This window comes from Artemia sp. Qi Xiang Cuo, chromosome 11, assembly GCF_049724085.1.
Source record: "Artemia sp. Qi Xiang Cuo chromosome 11, ASM4972408v1, whole genome shotgun sequence".
NCBI lineage: Eukaryota > Metazoa > Arthropoda > Branchiopoda > Anostraca > Artemiidae > Artemia > Artemia sp. Qi Xiang Cuo.
In genome coordinates, this window is record NC_142804.1 from 37,208,071 (window position 1) to 37,222,845 (window position 14,775).

At 35.4% G+C, this 14,775-nt stretch overlaps 1 protein-coding gene across 1 annotated transcript in view; it reads left to right on the forward strand.

Moving 5' to 3' along the window:
* Positions 1–14,775, forward strand: part of scu (hydroxysteroid 17-beta dehydrogenase 10) — a 31,581-nt gene that overhangs the window by 4,611 nt on the left and 12,195 nt on the right. Inside the window, exons 2-3 of the mRNA XM_089096754.1 lie at positions 8,652–8,816; positions 11,686–11,850. Coding sequence (XP_088952880.1) covers positions 8,652–8,816; positions 11,686–11,850 — 330 coding nt within the window. The remainder of the gene's footprint in view (positions 1–8,651; positions 8,817–11,685; positions 11,851–14,775) is intronic.

Here is a 14,775-nt window from a genome sequence, read left to right on the forward strand (position 1 = left end):
AACAAAATTTGCACTTTACTGAAAAAATACAAATGAATATGCATTTTCAGTTTAATATACATATACTGATATTTAGTAATCAAAATGTTAGAATTATTTGATTTATTAAAGTTATAAAAGTAAAAACATTTATATTTTGTTTAAGTAAAGTGCAAATTTTGTTCTGGCCCTGGCAAGGCATAGGGGTTTTGAGCCCAACTTCTGTTAATTTCTGCTTGTTTTGAGTTTGACTCGGTTATTTAGTGTAATTTCTGTTTGTTTGGGGTTTCATTTATTTATCAATGCTGATTTGTGGTAGTTTCATGCTTGGTAGGTTATTTGATTTTATTTTCGCTCATTTTTTGTTTAATGGAGTTCTTTACTTTTCTTTGAAAAGCTTATTTTGTTGAAAAAGTCTTTTTAATTAATATAATACAAAACCAGCTACTAACCTCATTTCCTTAACTGCAGCAGTGCTATTTTGTACATAGCACTAATCAGTCTAATATACTTGTCTGGTATACCTTACAAGGATAAGACCTTCACTTAAGCTCTTCTATCAGCTGAATCAAATGCTAGCTCATAGTCTATATAACTGAGGACTAAAGGTGTTTAATGACTCAGACGCTTCTCAATTATTAAACTAAGAATAAAAATTTGGTCAATGCATCCTCTGTCCTTCCCAAACTTTGCTGTTCTTTTCTTAAAAGTTTGTATATAGCTTATCAAAGTCTAAAGGGTATCATCATATTAAGTAATTTGCTACCTGCAAAAACCAGGCTTATGCCTATAATCACTACACTCACTCTTATCACTTCTTATTCAGGGGGTTTAATTAGGATTTTCCTAAAATCACTAGGTACTTCGCCTTTTCAAAAATCACATTCATAATCTTCAGTAATTTATTTCTAACCTCATAGCCACCACATTTACAAAACTCATTTACCACACTGTCAGCACCTAGGGCCTTATCATTTTTTTTATCCTTTTAGTGCCATCACTAATTCTGAATGAGCCGATCTGGCTAAGTGGACGCGCGCTGGGCTGAGAATTCGAGAATTCGGGTTCGATCCCTGGTGTGGTCAGTTTCTTAGATTGGGACGCGGGTCAGTGGTGTGACCCTGTAAGCTTAGCCAGAGTCAACCCAGCTCTAAATGGGTACCTGAAGAAATCTGGGGAAGGTAAACAGGAAGGGTTTGCGAAAGCATAGGTTGGCTGGCCCCCAGCCCCCCATTGCACTTCCTGGCTGAAGGGCCACGAAACGGAGATCAGCACCGCCGGTTTGGACCTTAAGGGTCTAGTGCCGCATCCTTTACCTTTTTTTTACCATCACTAATTCTTCATTAGAAAATAAATCTTCCTTCACATCCAAGGTGTCATAAATATTTTGTTTTCCTCTATATCTTTTCCTGTTACTCTATCCTGGTTTAGCAGATTTTCAAAATGTTCTGCCTATCTCTCTCTAACTCTTTCCTTATCATGAATTGTGGTCCTATTTCTATCTTTAACTGGGACAAGTCCAGATTGACTATTCTCCCTCAATTTATTAACATGCCAGTACTTCTCCCCTCAGCTAGCTGGGCACTGGAAAATCACTGGGAGCTGTTTAATCGCTCGTTTTAAAGGAAATTGCTATATCTGGTGCCTTTTCTAGTTAAAAAACAAATAGTTTTTAAAATAGTATCAGTTTAAAAAAAAAACTGCATTTTCATGTACAAGCTGATGAACCTTGATTCAAGCTTTCATGTACAAGCTTGAATCATAGGTGGTAATATAATGATGTAATAAGTGAATCCAATTTTTATACAACAATTATCTTTTGACAAAATAATATAAGAAATACATTATGGATTAATGCAGTTTGTTATAAATGGGGACTATGTAAGTTTCATCAGATATTGCCAAAAGCTAGCAAAGAACAAATCTTGGCACATAGTAACTAAATGTTAAGATAATACTAGCAACTTTTGAAAAGTTGCTTATATCAGGTATGGTGCCATACTGAGGATTGTGTCTTACTATTCCAACTAAGGAAAAACCATAGGCTTTTTCCCGTTTGTAATCTGGGTTGCAGTGTTAGCTAGTCTGTGTTGTAGCAGCAGCTAGCAACCCAGTATGAGGCAATCACACCCTTGTAGCAGTAGCTAGTAACCTAGTAAGAGATGATCACGTCCAATACTAAGAAATACAATAACCCATAACTCCTAAAAATAGAGTCAGATTAAAGCAAGAAGTACACTATTAGAACATGGGCTCCCATAGACTGAATTTTTTTTTTTTTTGGGGGGGGGGCTTACCTGGTCTAATCAGCACTTCCAGTGCTGTATAATTGAACTCTCAAGAGAAAATATCATGGGAAGCGCGATAGCGCTACCTAAGTAAAGAGTAATGGGGCCACAATATATTGTTTTTTTTTTAAGACCAGGGCAGTTCTTATAGAGAGAAATGTCATAGGAACTTCTAAAGAGCTTATGGAGGGCAGCCAGCTCCCCCTTCCCCACGTCAATCACTTCCCCAAACACGTCCAATCAAAATTTTGAGATAGCCACTTTGTTCACTGTAGTAAGGTCCAGAAATTATGACTTTTAAAATGACACCCCCCCCCCCACAACCCTCAGAGTAAGGGTTGTAAGTTATGCCCTGTGGGGATATAAGTTTTTTTTTAGGAAGAGGGATCATTTGATTGGTAATCAAAAGTTTTACTGACCTTTTTAAGAGTCAAAAGTGATTGGAGCCCATCCAGACCCTTCCCCCCCCCCATACACCAATTATTCCCCCAAACACATTCAATCATAATTTTTGAGAAAGCCATTTTCTTCAGTGTAGTTGAAAGGTCCAGAAATTGTGTCTTTGAGGATAAATCCCCCCCCCATATAACCCTCAGGTCAAGGGTTGTAAGTTATTCCCTGGGGTATATATGGTTTTTATAGAAATGGTGGTCATATAAACTTCATAGAGGGCTCATTGGATTGACAATCAGAAGTTATAGTGCTCTTTTTAAGAGTCAAGGTGATCAGAAGGAAAATAGGCCCCCCCCCACCACACAGACATTGCATTTTCGAGAAACGCATCTGATAGAAATTATAAGATGGCCATTTGTTGTCGTAGAAACTTCGAAAAGGGCTCAGTCGGTTGGTAATTGAAAGGGCTAGCACCTTCTTTAATAGTCAAAAGTGATTCAAGGGCAACCACACCCCCACGCCCATTATTTCCCCAAACACTTTCAGTCAAAATCTCGAGATAGTTGTTTTGTTTGACGTAGTTTAAAAGTCTAGAAATTATGTCTTTAAGGATGAGAACCCCCTCATGGTCTTCAGGGCAAGGATTGTAAGGTATGCCCCGACGGCATTTAAGATTTTTATGGAAACAGAGGTCGTATACACTTCGGAGGGGGCTCATTAGATTGAAAATTGGAAGTTGAAGAGCCATTTTTTAGAGTCAGATTTATCGGAGGGCAGCTATACCCCCCCCCCCCCGCGTCATGTCTTCCCCCAATGCATCCGATAGAAATTTAAAGATAGCCATTTCTTCAAAAATAGTCCAAAGATCTCATAACACGGCCTTTGGGGTTGACACAACCCCCCAAAGTATGGGGATAAGGGTTTTAAGTTATGCCCCAGGGGGATATACAGTTTTATTATAGCAATATCATAGGCAGCACAACTCAATAATAGCTAGAAATATCATTGAAACATTTAAAGAAGCTAATTCGATTCAAAATTTGAAGTTCTAGGGTCCTTTCTAAGAGTAAAAAAAGATTGGAGGGCAATCAGCACGTCTCTCAGGCCGATTTATTTCCCAAACACATCTAGTCAAAATTTTGAGACAACTATTTTGTTCAGCATAGTAGAACGGCCCAGCAACTATGTCTTTAGGAATATTGGGCATGTTAAATCCCCACAATTATGCCAAACTATGGACTCTTATAGAAAAAAAAGATATAAAATATTATTTTATTTTCATGAAAATAACTTTGTCAATAAAAAACGAACAGAAATTCATCTAAAAAAACTTTTTCCACAGAACAAGCTTTCCAAAGAAAAGTAGAGCTCCATTAAGCCAAAAATGGGCAGGAATGCAGTCAATTAATCATCCAAGCTTAAAACTACCACAAATCACTATCAATAAATAAATGAAACTCAAAATGAATAGAAATTAGAATAAATTAGCCGAGTCAAAAACGAAAGAGCAAAAATTAACATTAGTAGGTCTGATAACCCCTATGACTTCTCAAGACTAGAACATAATTTGCGCTTTACTGAAAACAAAATATGTTTAAATGTTTTCACCTTTTTTACTTAAATAAGTAAAAAACTTAACTTCCTCACTTTTTTTTACCCATTTTTTGTTTTAAGGAATAAATATCAGTATAGGTAAATTAAACTGACAATCCATGGTCATTTTTTTTTTTCAGTAAAGCCTAAGTTATGTTCTGGTCTTGAGAAGGCATGAGGGTTGTCAGCCCTAGTAATGTTAATTTTTGCTCGTTTTTAGTTTGACGTGGCTATTTATTATAATTTCTGTTCGTTTTGTGTTTCATTTAATTGTTGATAGTGATTTGTGGTAGTGTTACGCTAGGAAGATTATTTAACTTTATTTCTGCCTATTTTTTGCTTAATAGAGCTCTTTACTTTTCTTTGAAAACTTATTCTGTGGAAAGTTTTTTAAATTAATACAAATATATGACACCGTCATTCAGCCAGGGGGGAGCGGCGCCCCCCTAGACCCCCCCCCCTTATGGGCGCCCATGTATTAGAACCACCGTGTCCAAAACCCCTATATAAGAAACGTACCATCCCTTGGCTTCATGGGTGCCCATAGGCTGAATTGTAGGCGGGGGGGGGGCTTACCTCAGGTAAGCAATTGGTGGAAGTGCCAATTAGACCAGGTAAGTTACCTGGTCTAATTGGCACTTCCAATACTGTATAATTGAGATCTCAAGACAAAATATCATAGGCAGCAGGATAACACTGCCTAAGTAAAGAGCGAATGAGGGCATAATATATTTTATTTTTTTAGACCAGGGCACTTCTTATAGAAATAAATGTCATAGGAACTTCAAAAGAGGTCGTGAGGGGCAACCAGCTCCCCCTCCCCCACATCAATCGCTTCCCCAATACATCCCGAACACATCGAATCAAAATTTTGAGGTAGCCATTTTGTTCAGCGTAGTTGAAAGGTCTGGAAATTGTGTCGTTGAGGATGACCCCCACCCCCACATAACCCTCAGGGGTGTAAGTTACACCCTGGGGGCATATAAGAATTTTTATAGAAATGGTTGTTGTATAAACTTCAAAGAGGGCTCATTGGATTGGTAATTGGTAAGAAGTTATAGTGCTCCTCTTAAGAGTCAAAGTGATCAGAGGGCAAATACCTCCCCCCCCCACACATACATGTCATATTTTCACGTAACGCATCTGATAGAAATTTTAAGATGACCATTTGTTGTTGTAGAAACTTCAAAAAGGGCTCCCTTGGCTGGTACATCAAAGGGTTAGTTCCCTCTTTATTAGTCAATGGTTATTGGAGGGTAACCATCCCCCCACACGCCCATCATTTCCCCAAACACCTCCAAACAAAATTTTGAGATAGTTATTTTGCTTGACGTAGTTTAAAAGTCCAGAAATTATGTCTTTGAGGATGAAAATCCCCTCACAGTCCTCAGGGCAAGGGTTGTAAGTTATGCCCCAAGGACATTTAAGGTTTTTATGTAAAGGGTAGTCATATAAACTTCGGAGGGGGCTCATTAGATTGGAAATCGGAAGTTGAAGTGCCAGTTTAAGAGTCAAATTTATTGGTGGGCAGCTATACCCCCCCACGTCATATTTCCCCAAATGCATCCAATAGAAATTTCGAGATAGCCACTTGTTCAAAAATAGTCCAAAGATTTCATAACATGGCTTTTGGGTTTGACAAAGTTACAACCAAGGGTTGTAAGTTATACCCCAGGGGCATGTAAGATTTTTATGAAGAGGAGGTCTTGTGAACTTTAGAGGAGTTTCACTTGATTGGAAGTGCGTAGTTCTATTCCCATTTTAAGAGTCAAGCGTGATGGAAGAAAAACAGCCCCTCCACCTCCCTGATATCCTCTTTTCCCAAAACACATTCTATCGAAGTTGTGAGAACCATTTTGGGACCAATAGTCCAAAGAGAATATAACAATGTCTTCAGTAGTCAAATATAAGAAATATCTGGGTGGACATTGAACTAAATCAAAACAAACTATGAGCATGTGGATTTTCAAGCAATGTCTCAAGAGCAACTTATATTATTAAGTTAAACCTTTAAGAGTAAGTTGTGGGGGATTTTGAACTAGCCAGAAGGTGCTGTGTGTATACTTTTATTACTGCAACTACAGTTACTGCAACTAATGACGCTAAGAGTATTAAGGTGAATCTTCTAGGAAGTGTTTAGGGGGCGTTCCAATTAAACAAAAAAGCTCTATAAATGCAGGTTTTCAAAAAGGCATATAAGCAATATTGTAGGTAGCACCACTCTATAATAGCTAGAAATATCATTGAAGCATTTAAAGAAGCTAATTTGATTCAAAATTAAAAGTTCTAGTGTCGTTTCTAAGAGTAAAAATAGATTGGAGGGCAATGAGCCCGTCTCTCGAGCCGATTTATTTCCCAAACACATCCAGTCAAAATTTTGAGACGACTATCTTGTTCTGCATAGTAGAACTGTCCAGCAACTATGTCTTTAGGAATATTGGACATGTCAACCCCCCCCCCCACAATTATGTAATTGACTCATTATGCTATATAAGTAAATGCTACTTTAAAACTAAATAAAAAGGCATTACGTTTGCAGTTGCCAATAAGACACTTCAGCAATATATCGAGAACAACTGGGAGTATTAAGTTGTAGCTTTTGGGGCTACTACTATTACTACTTAATATAATTCTTATATAATTCTTATATGCCTAAAGAATAAACCACGGCATATAGTAACTAAGAGGTAAGATTATACAAGCATGTTTTGAAAAGTTTACTTGTCTGGGGTATAATGCCATACTGAGGTTTGTCTCTTACTGTATTCCAACTAAGAAAAAACCGTCGGCTTTTCCTGTTTGTAATCCTGGTTGGAATCAGGGCTGTCAAGTATGGGGGGGGGATGGGTCGCCCCCCCAATGTTTTTGGTTACTCGATAAAAAAAAGTCGGTAAAATCGTGTTTCCAACGCACGATGTTTCCGACGCCGCTAAAATTCTTTGTTCAGTTCAATAAAGATCAAGAGAATACTGAAATGTCATCTACAGAAATTTTAAACTTGGCCAGTAAATGCAACAGTTTTACCAACTCCTGCCATGATTTTATGGATGGTGCCACAATTTTCTATTTGGTTAAATAAACAGCATTAAAATAGTGACATGATATGTACCGAAATCTAAATCTAGGTTGGTAAATGCAACGGTTTTACCGACTTGTGCAGTGATTTTACATATTGTATTCAAAATGGACATTGTGCTAATTATTGGCTAAAAACAGTTGGTAAAAATGACCAACCAGTCGGTAAAATCTCTAGCCCCCCCCCCCCCCAAACGTTTTGGCTAGTAACGACACTGGTTGCAGTTACATAAAAGATTGATTCAAAAATCATGTCTATGAATAGCTTTGATTTAATTATTATTATATCAATATTTGCGCTTGGCAGACTTTTCCTAATCATTAATCAAAAAACTTTTCGCATTCAAAATTTCTGTAGATGGCATTTCAGTATTTTCGTGGTCTTTATTGAACTGAACAAAGAATTTTAGCGGCGTCGGAAACACGATTTTACCGACTTTTTTTTTATCGAGTAACCAAAAACATTGGGGGGGGGTGACCCATCCCCCCCCCCATACTTGATTGCCCTGATTGCAACCAGGATTACAAACAGGAAAAGCCGACGGTTTTTTCTTAGTTGGAATACAGTAAGAGACAAACCTCAGTATGGCATTATACCCCAGACAAGTAAATTTTTCAAAACATGCTTGTATAATCTTAACTTTTAGTTACTATATGCCGTGGTTTATTCTTTAGGCATATAAGAATTATATAAGAATTATATTAAGTAGTAATAGTAGTAGCCCCAAAAGCTACAACTTAATACTCCCAGTTGTTCTCGATATATTGCTGAAGTATCATATTGGCAACTGCAAACGTAATGCCTTTTTATTTAGTTTTAAAGTAGCATTTACTTATATAGCATAATGAGTCAATTGCATAGTTGTGGGGGGTTGACATGTCCAATATTCCTAAAGACATAGTTGCTGGACAGTTCTACTATGCAGAACAAGATAGTCGTCTCAAAATTTTGACTGGATGTGTTTGGGAAATAAATCGGCTCGAGAGACGGGCTCATTGCCCTCCAATCTATTTTTACTCTTAGAAACGACACTAGAACTTTTAATTTTGAATCGAATTAGCTTCTTTAAATGTTTCAATGATATTTCTAGCTATTATAGAGTGGTGCTACCTACAATATTGCTTATATGTTACTAGGAAAAATTTACCCATCAAAACCCATTCAAAGCCATCAAGTATAAATATATGGCAAGATTAATTCGGTGCTTGATGTTAAATTGAGGGAAGTATTTTATTGAACTTGACCTCGTAGATCTTACATTTTTGCTAGTCTTGATCTTTGGCAACTGTGCCGTACATATTTTATATCTTTTGCTCTTCCAGGGTTTAGTTGGTCTTGTGACAGGCTCAGCCTCTGGTTTAGGTCGAGCCACTGCCGAGAGGTTTGTCAAAGAAGGAGGCAAGGTTGTGATATGTGACTTGCCAACATCAAAAGGGAGTGAATTTGCCTCTCAATTAGGTGAAAATGCAGTCTTTGTACCAACAGATGTGAGCTCTCACTTATTTTATCCTTTGATTTTGTTGATGTGCTTTTAGTGTAGTTTTTTTTTTCCAAAGTTCAGTTAAGAACAAAAAACAAACTATATTACTTCTTTAGTTACAAAAATGGAACAGGAGAAGGCATAAACTTTCCTTTATAATCTTAATCGCATTATTGTACTAGAAAAGGTTTTATGTGATATTACAAATTTGCTTTCATATTTATGAGAAATTAAAATAATAGTATTGATAGAAGGAAAATTTTTCAGACTACTTGCTAACCACAATTTTGATTAGATAGCTAATTACGGTTTTTTGTCTGTCTGATAACAAGGTTATTACAAACTTAAATTAATTTTTTTTCTTAAATAAATGCAAGGTCTAGGTGTAATGTAGAACAGCTATTAAATTACAGTACAAATAAAAAGAATCATTCCATTGTAGCGCAAAATTTGTTGGTATATTTTTAGCATGAAACTTATCTACCAGGTCAAGGCAACTTTGTTCGATGATCTTGGGTAATGCCTTCTTAAGCCTTCTGATTTTATCATAATGTGATATAATTCTATAATTTTTTTTAATAAAAATAGTAAATGAAGAGAAAACATAGTCAAGACAATAGCATTGAATTGCGGGAGTATCTCCCATATATTATTAGTTATTTTTTACTGTCCCTATCTTTTATAATGGATAGTCCTAAAAATTGGGGGAGGGTATATTCAAGTTGAATGTTCTAGGGCTCTTTTCAAGTGCTGATTTAATAGCAGCCAACTGCACTTTGTGACCCTTGGCGCCCCTCTAGTCGCACATGGCATCATACCAAAATGCTCGGGTAGTTGATTCAATCAGACTAACCAAAAAGTAAAAAAATATGCCTTCAGGTGTAGCATATTCTATGCAACCCGGGGACAAGGGCACATAACTATACATATAGCCTATTTTAAAAAAGGCTTTATGAATACGTTTTTATAGAATGGCAAATACTTTATATCTTGTTGAAATCTGGATTGTGCATATATTTGGTTAAAATAGGCACAGGGATCTTGTGCCCGAGTCTCCCTTCTTTCTGTCATATCTATGTTTTCACCTCTTATGATTGTTTAGGGATCATTTGGAAACATCCTTAAATGATCTGATGACTGTTTTAAACACAGCACAATCAATATACATATATTATATGGTACGAGGTGTGTATTTTAATTAAGGTCCGTTTGATCATAAGTACACAACGAATGATTATTTAAAAAAGCAAATTTATTTTCTAAAAGTATATGCTTTACTGTATTTGACAGCATAGTTGCCAAGTTTGTTGTAGCATCTATCGTACCTCTCAACTAATTTTAAAGTAACCTCTCTATAAAAACTTGCCGCCTGTTCCATTAAATAGGAATTCACTTCCGGCTTTACGTCGTCATCATCATTGTAACGTTTGCTACTGAGGTGTTGCTTGAGGTGGAGGAACGGATGGTAATCACTCGGCACAAGATCAGGACTGTATTATGGATCATCTGAAACTTCCCGGCGAAAACTGTCCAACAAATTACGGGTCTCACCAGCAGTGTGAGCTCTTGCATTGTCATGGAGAGAGACAAATTCCTTTGTCAGTATGCCAGGTTTTTTTTTTTTTTTTTTTTTTTTTTTTTTTTTTTTTTGTTTATCCCTCTGAGGAGCTATGCGAAAAACCCATGTTTCGTCTCCAGTGGCAACCGTTAAAAAGATGACCACGACGTAAAAACATCAATGAGCTCTTGGTTATTGGAGCCGACAGCAAGTTTTTCTAAAGACTTTACTTTAAAATTAGTTGAGAGGTATGATACGTGTTTTAAAAAAACTTGGTAACTATGCCGAAAAATAGAGTAAAGTATGTACTTTCTGAAAATAAATCACTTTTTGGAATAATCTTTCGTTTTGTACTTATGTTCAAACGGACCTTAATTAAAAAACACGCCTCGTATTTGTTTGGTTATTTATATGGAGTATACAAAACACGAAAAGTTAAATGGTTTTTCTAAGATTTTTTTATTGAAAAGACTCAGAAATTCCACATTCACTATTTTGGCAAGGTTTAAACCAAAGCGGGTAGTACCCCAAGGAATTTCTAAAGCTGCCAAATTGCTCACATGACGTTTCTTTTGAGCTGATTTTTAGTGTTTTCCCAGGAGTTATGACTAGAACATTTTTAGGGACTACCCTTTCCTGAACTTTAAAATGAAGATTTTGCTCCCTTTAATCGTAAAACAAAATTTATACTTTTCGGTGATGTAATTTTCAGTGATACCGAATATCTCTATCTCCAGCACAAAACGGGAGAAGTTAAAAGGTTTTTCTAAGATTTCTGTGAAAGTAGGTTTTGGCTTTGAAATATCTCTCGTTTATTTGCATCACTTATCCAAACTCCAAAACCTATACCAAGACCGCCCAATCGTATTCTAAATAGTTTGGCCACACAGTAAAAAAGTCTATAAAGGATAGAATAGGGTGATGCTTTAAGGCATTGTGTGGTCTTAACAAGGCCGTACCCAGGATTTTTTTTCGGACGGGATTTTACAAAAAAAAAAAATAAAAAAAATGGGGTGGAGTTTTACACTAAAAAAACGCATATACAATTTGTTTATGTCCTTTTTTGTTATGTTTTTACGAGTCAGACAAAAATTTCGGAGGGGTTTCGAACCCCCCCCCCTGGATACGGCCTTGGTCTTAAGGTACCACATCCTTTAAGGTGCCCTTTAATATCTTGTATAAACTAACTAATTATTTTTTCTTAAATTTAATCTATAGGGTACAAAAGGCTGCTTGACGACTATTAAAAAAGCCTGAAAAATGTTGAAAAAAACTTACCACTAGTGATGGATTTTGATGTAGACTACATTTCTTTAAGGTTACTTCTGAAAAAGATGTGAGTGAGGCTTTGAACATTTGCAAAGATAAATTTGGGCGTTTAGATGCAGCTGTAAATTGTGCTGGCATTGGTGTCGCCTTTAAGACATACAACTTCAACAAGAATCTTCCTCACAATCTTGATGATTTTACTAAGGTGTTAATGGTAAGTGGAATTGAAATTCTTTTGAAGTTCTGTTGCAAAAGACCTTAGTGATAGTAGTAGTAAGGGCGAGAATTTCATAAGAAAAAGGACTAAGTAAATTTAAAGTGAAATAAAAAAAACATAAATTTCAGGGTGAATAATTGCAATTAAAACCTTTCCTTAAACTACAGTTTTGACGATTATGTTTTTTCCAAAACCAAAAAAATGTTGCCTAAAATTCACTGTTTTGTCTTTTTACCCCTTCCCCCCAAATAAAAGTCTACTGTTTGCCCTTCCCCCCCATGGGCATTTTCCGTTTCTGTCTGTACATCTAATGAGTATATTTATCATTAATATTATTATTTTCATATATGATTCTGTCTGCATATGTAATGGTATTTTCTTATATATTTATATTTTGATTTTTTTTCCATGAATGATTACCTCAGTGTCCATCCAGAAAAACGAAAAAAAAAAAACAAAAAAAAAAAACCAACTAAACTCGGCTCAATTTAATGCTGGCATTTCCTTGTATTAGTAATAAGTACCAGGGGAAGGGGCCTCGCTCGGTGAAAAGAAAGACATTTTTTTAATCTCTTTTGAAAAACAACTTCAATTTAATTTCATGCTCATAGAACATTAAGAAGAGAGTTTATAGATTTGTTGGTCTTTTAAAAGGCCGTTGGATAGGGGGTTGAGAAAGGTTAAAATGCGAATGGAAACAAATAAAATCGATGTTGCCAAGATAACCGCTGTCGCTTTCACAATTAAAAATTCCAGAAGTTTCATAAGGAGCATTCTATGCTTCTTTTCATATTAAACATATTCTTTTCATTTTCTTTCAAACATATTCTATTAAACATATTCTTTTCATATTAAACATATTGGAGATTTATCCATCTATATATCAGTATCTGTTATCTTTATTTTTGATGTGAATATTTGTTTTGATTTTTGTTCGTTTTGGGTTCCATTTATATTTTTATAGTAATTTCTAGCTGTTTTAAGTCCGAATCATCATAGGACTTTATTCCTCCTCATCTTTACTTTTTATGCGGCTCTTTATTTTTATTTGAAAAAATTCTTTTCGATGAGTTTTTTTTTTAAATTAAGTTTGTAAAGAGGTGGGGTATTCTTGCCTAGTCAGCGAAATATAGCAATTAAATCAGTAAACAAAAAGTAAAAAGTATGAGATCTTATCAATAAAACTTACAAGGGGCTAGTGGTGCCCATTTACTGAAATATCGGGGGGGGGGGAGTAAGGACATTTGTCCGTACGTTTTCTTTAAAAGAACAGAAATTACAGCTGGAGTATGACTAAGAACCAGAAAAACCTCGTAAGAATCAGAACATCATTTGTACTTTGCTGAAAACAACTCTTATTTCGAGCTGTTAGTTTTGGTTTGTCATAGCGTCCACAAAAAAGAAAGAAAAGAAAATCTTATTGGCCAAGATTACTGAAAAGATCTAATGAAATGCAAATTGAAAATTTAATATATATTGATATTCATTCCTGAAAGTCTCAGTAATTTCATGTTTAATAATGTTAAAAAAGGAAAAATTTTTTAAATATATTTTATTTTCGGTAAGGTGCAAATTACGTTCTGGGTTTTGCAAGGCATAGGTGGCGTTAGCCATACTCCTGTTTGAGGCAGTTTCTCTTTGTTTAAGTTGAACTCGAATATTTGTTATAATTTCTGTTCGTTTTCGGTTTCACTTATTTATTGATAGTGATTTATGTTAGTTTTACGCTTCAATTACTATTTGGCTTTATGTTGCTGGTTCTGGGTTTAATTTAGCTCTTAAGTTTTCTTTGAAAAACATCTTTGTGGAAAAAGTTTTTATAAATTAGTTTGTGTTCAGTTTTAATTGACAATGTTTTTCTTCAGTCTTGAATCTAAGTTCAAAGGATAAACTTGTTCTGTGGGTTTTATTTTACGTCTTGAATCTGAGTTCAAAGGATAAAGATAATTTCTTAAACCACATTGGCCTGACATCACATAAATAAATAAAAACGAGGAAAAATGGGGTTTTTATAGGCCAAATGGAAATACTGAAAAAACACAACAAAGCGAATGTTTCGAGAGGATAAACGCCTCTCTTCTTCAGCGCGAAACGAAATAATGTATCCAAGGAAAGTGCCGAAGAAAAAAAGCAACAAAAAACAAACACGGAAAACCAATGTGAAAAGAACCAAAAACCAAAGAAAAAACCAAAAACTTAAAAGATGAATAAAATTCAATAAAAGGCGAAAATTATAAGAATTAGTACCAAATACCTAACAACCATAAAAGCGAGTTATCTGCCAATATCCGCGATTTGCACAAAATCCAAAAAATTATCAACTGCCATCGACGGATACTAGCGAACAACTGAGAAAGAATAGAAAACAATTCATTCAGTCAAAAACAAAACGAACCAGCAATTAAATGAGTTGGAGAACTATGTCATCCGACTTCGGATTTTAATTATTGCATTTCTGGAAGACACCCTTTGAGACCTAAGGGGTTGTTCACGTGTTTGATTATACGACTGGGAAAGTGGTTCAAGGTTTATTTAAGGGATTAATAAAGTTTTGGCTTTTCTTTTAAGAAAACATAAATATGACTCGTTTATTCTTAAATCACCGGAATCTCTGTTTAAAGCTAGACCTAAATGTTGGTACTTTCCTTGGATACATTATTTCGTTTCGCGCTGAAGAAGAGAGGTGTTTGTCCTCTCGAAATATTTGATTTGTTGTGTTTTTTCAGTATTTTGATTTGGCCTATAAAAACCCCATTTTTGCTCGTTTTTCTTTTTCATGTGAAAGGATAAACTTGTTGCGTGACTTTTATAACCTGGATATAAGCCATCTTTCAATTTATGGATCAACAAATTATGCATGTGTTCAAACTGAGATAAGTTGAACATTCTTATCTCTTAAATTTAGAAAATTATTCATCTTTC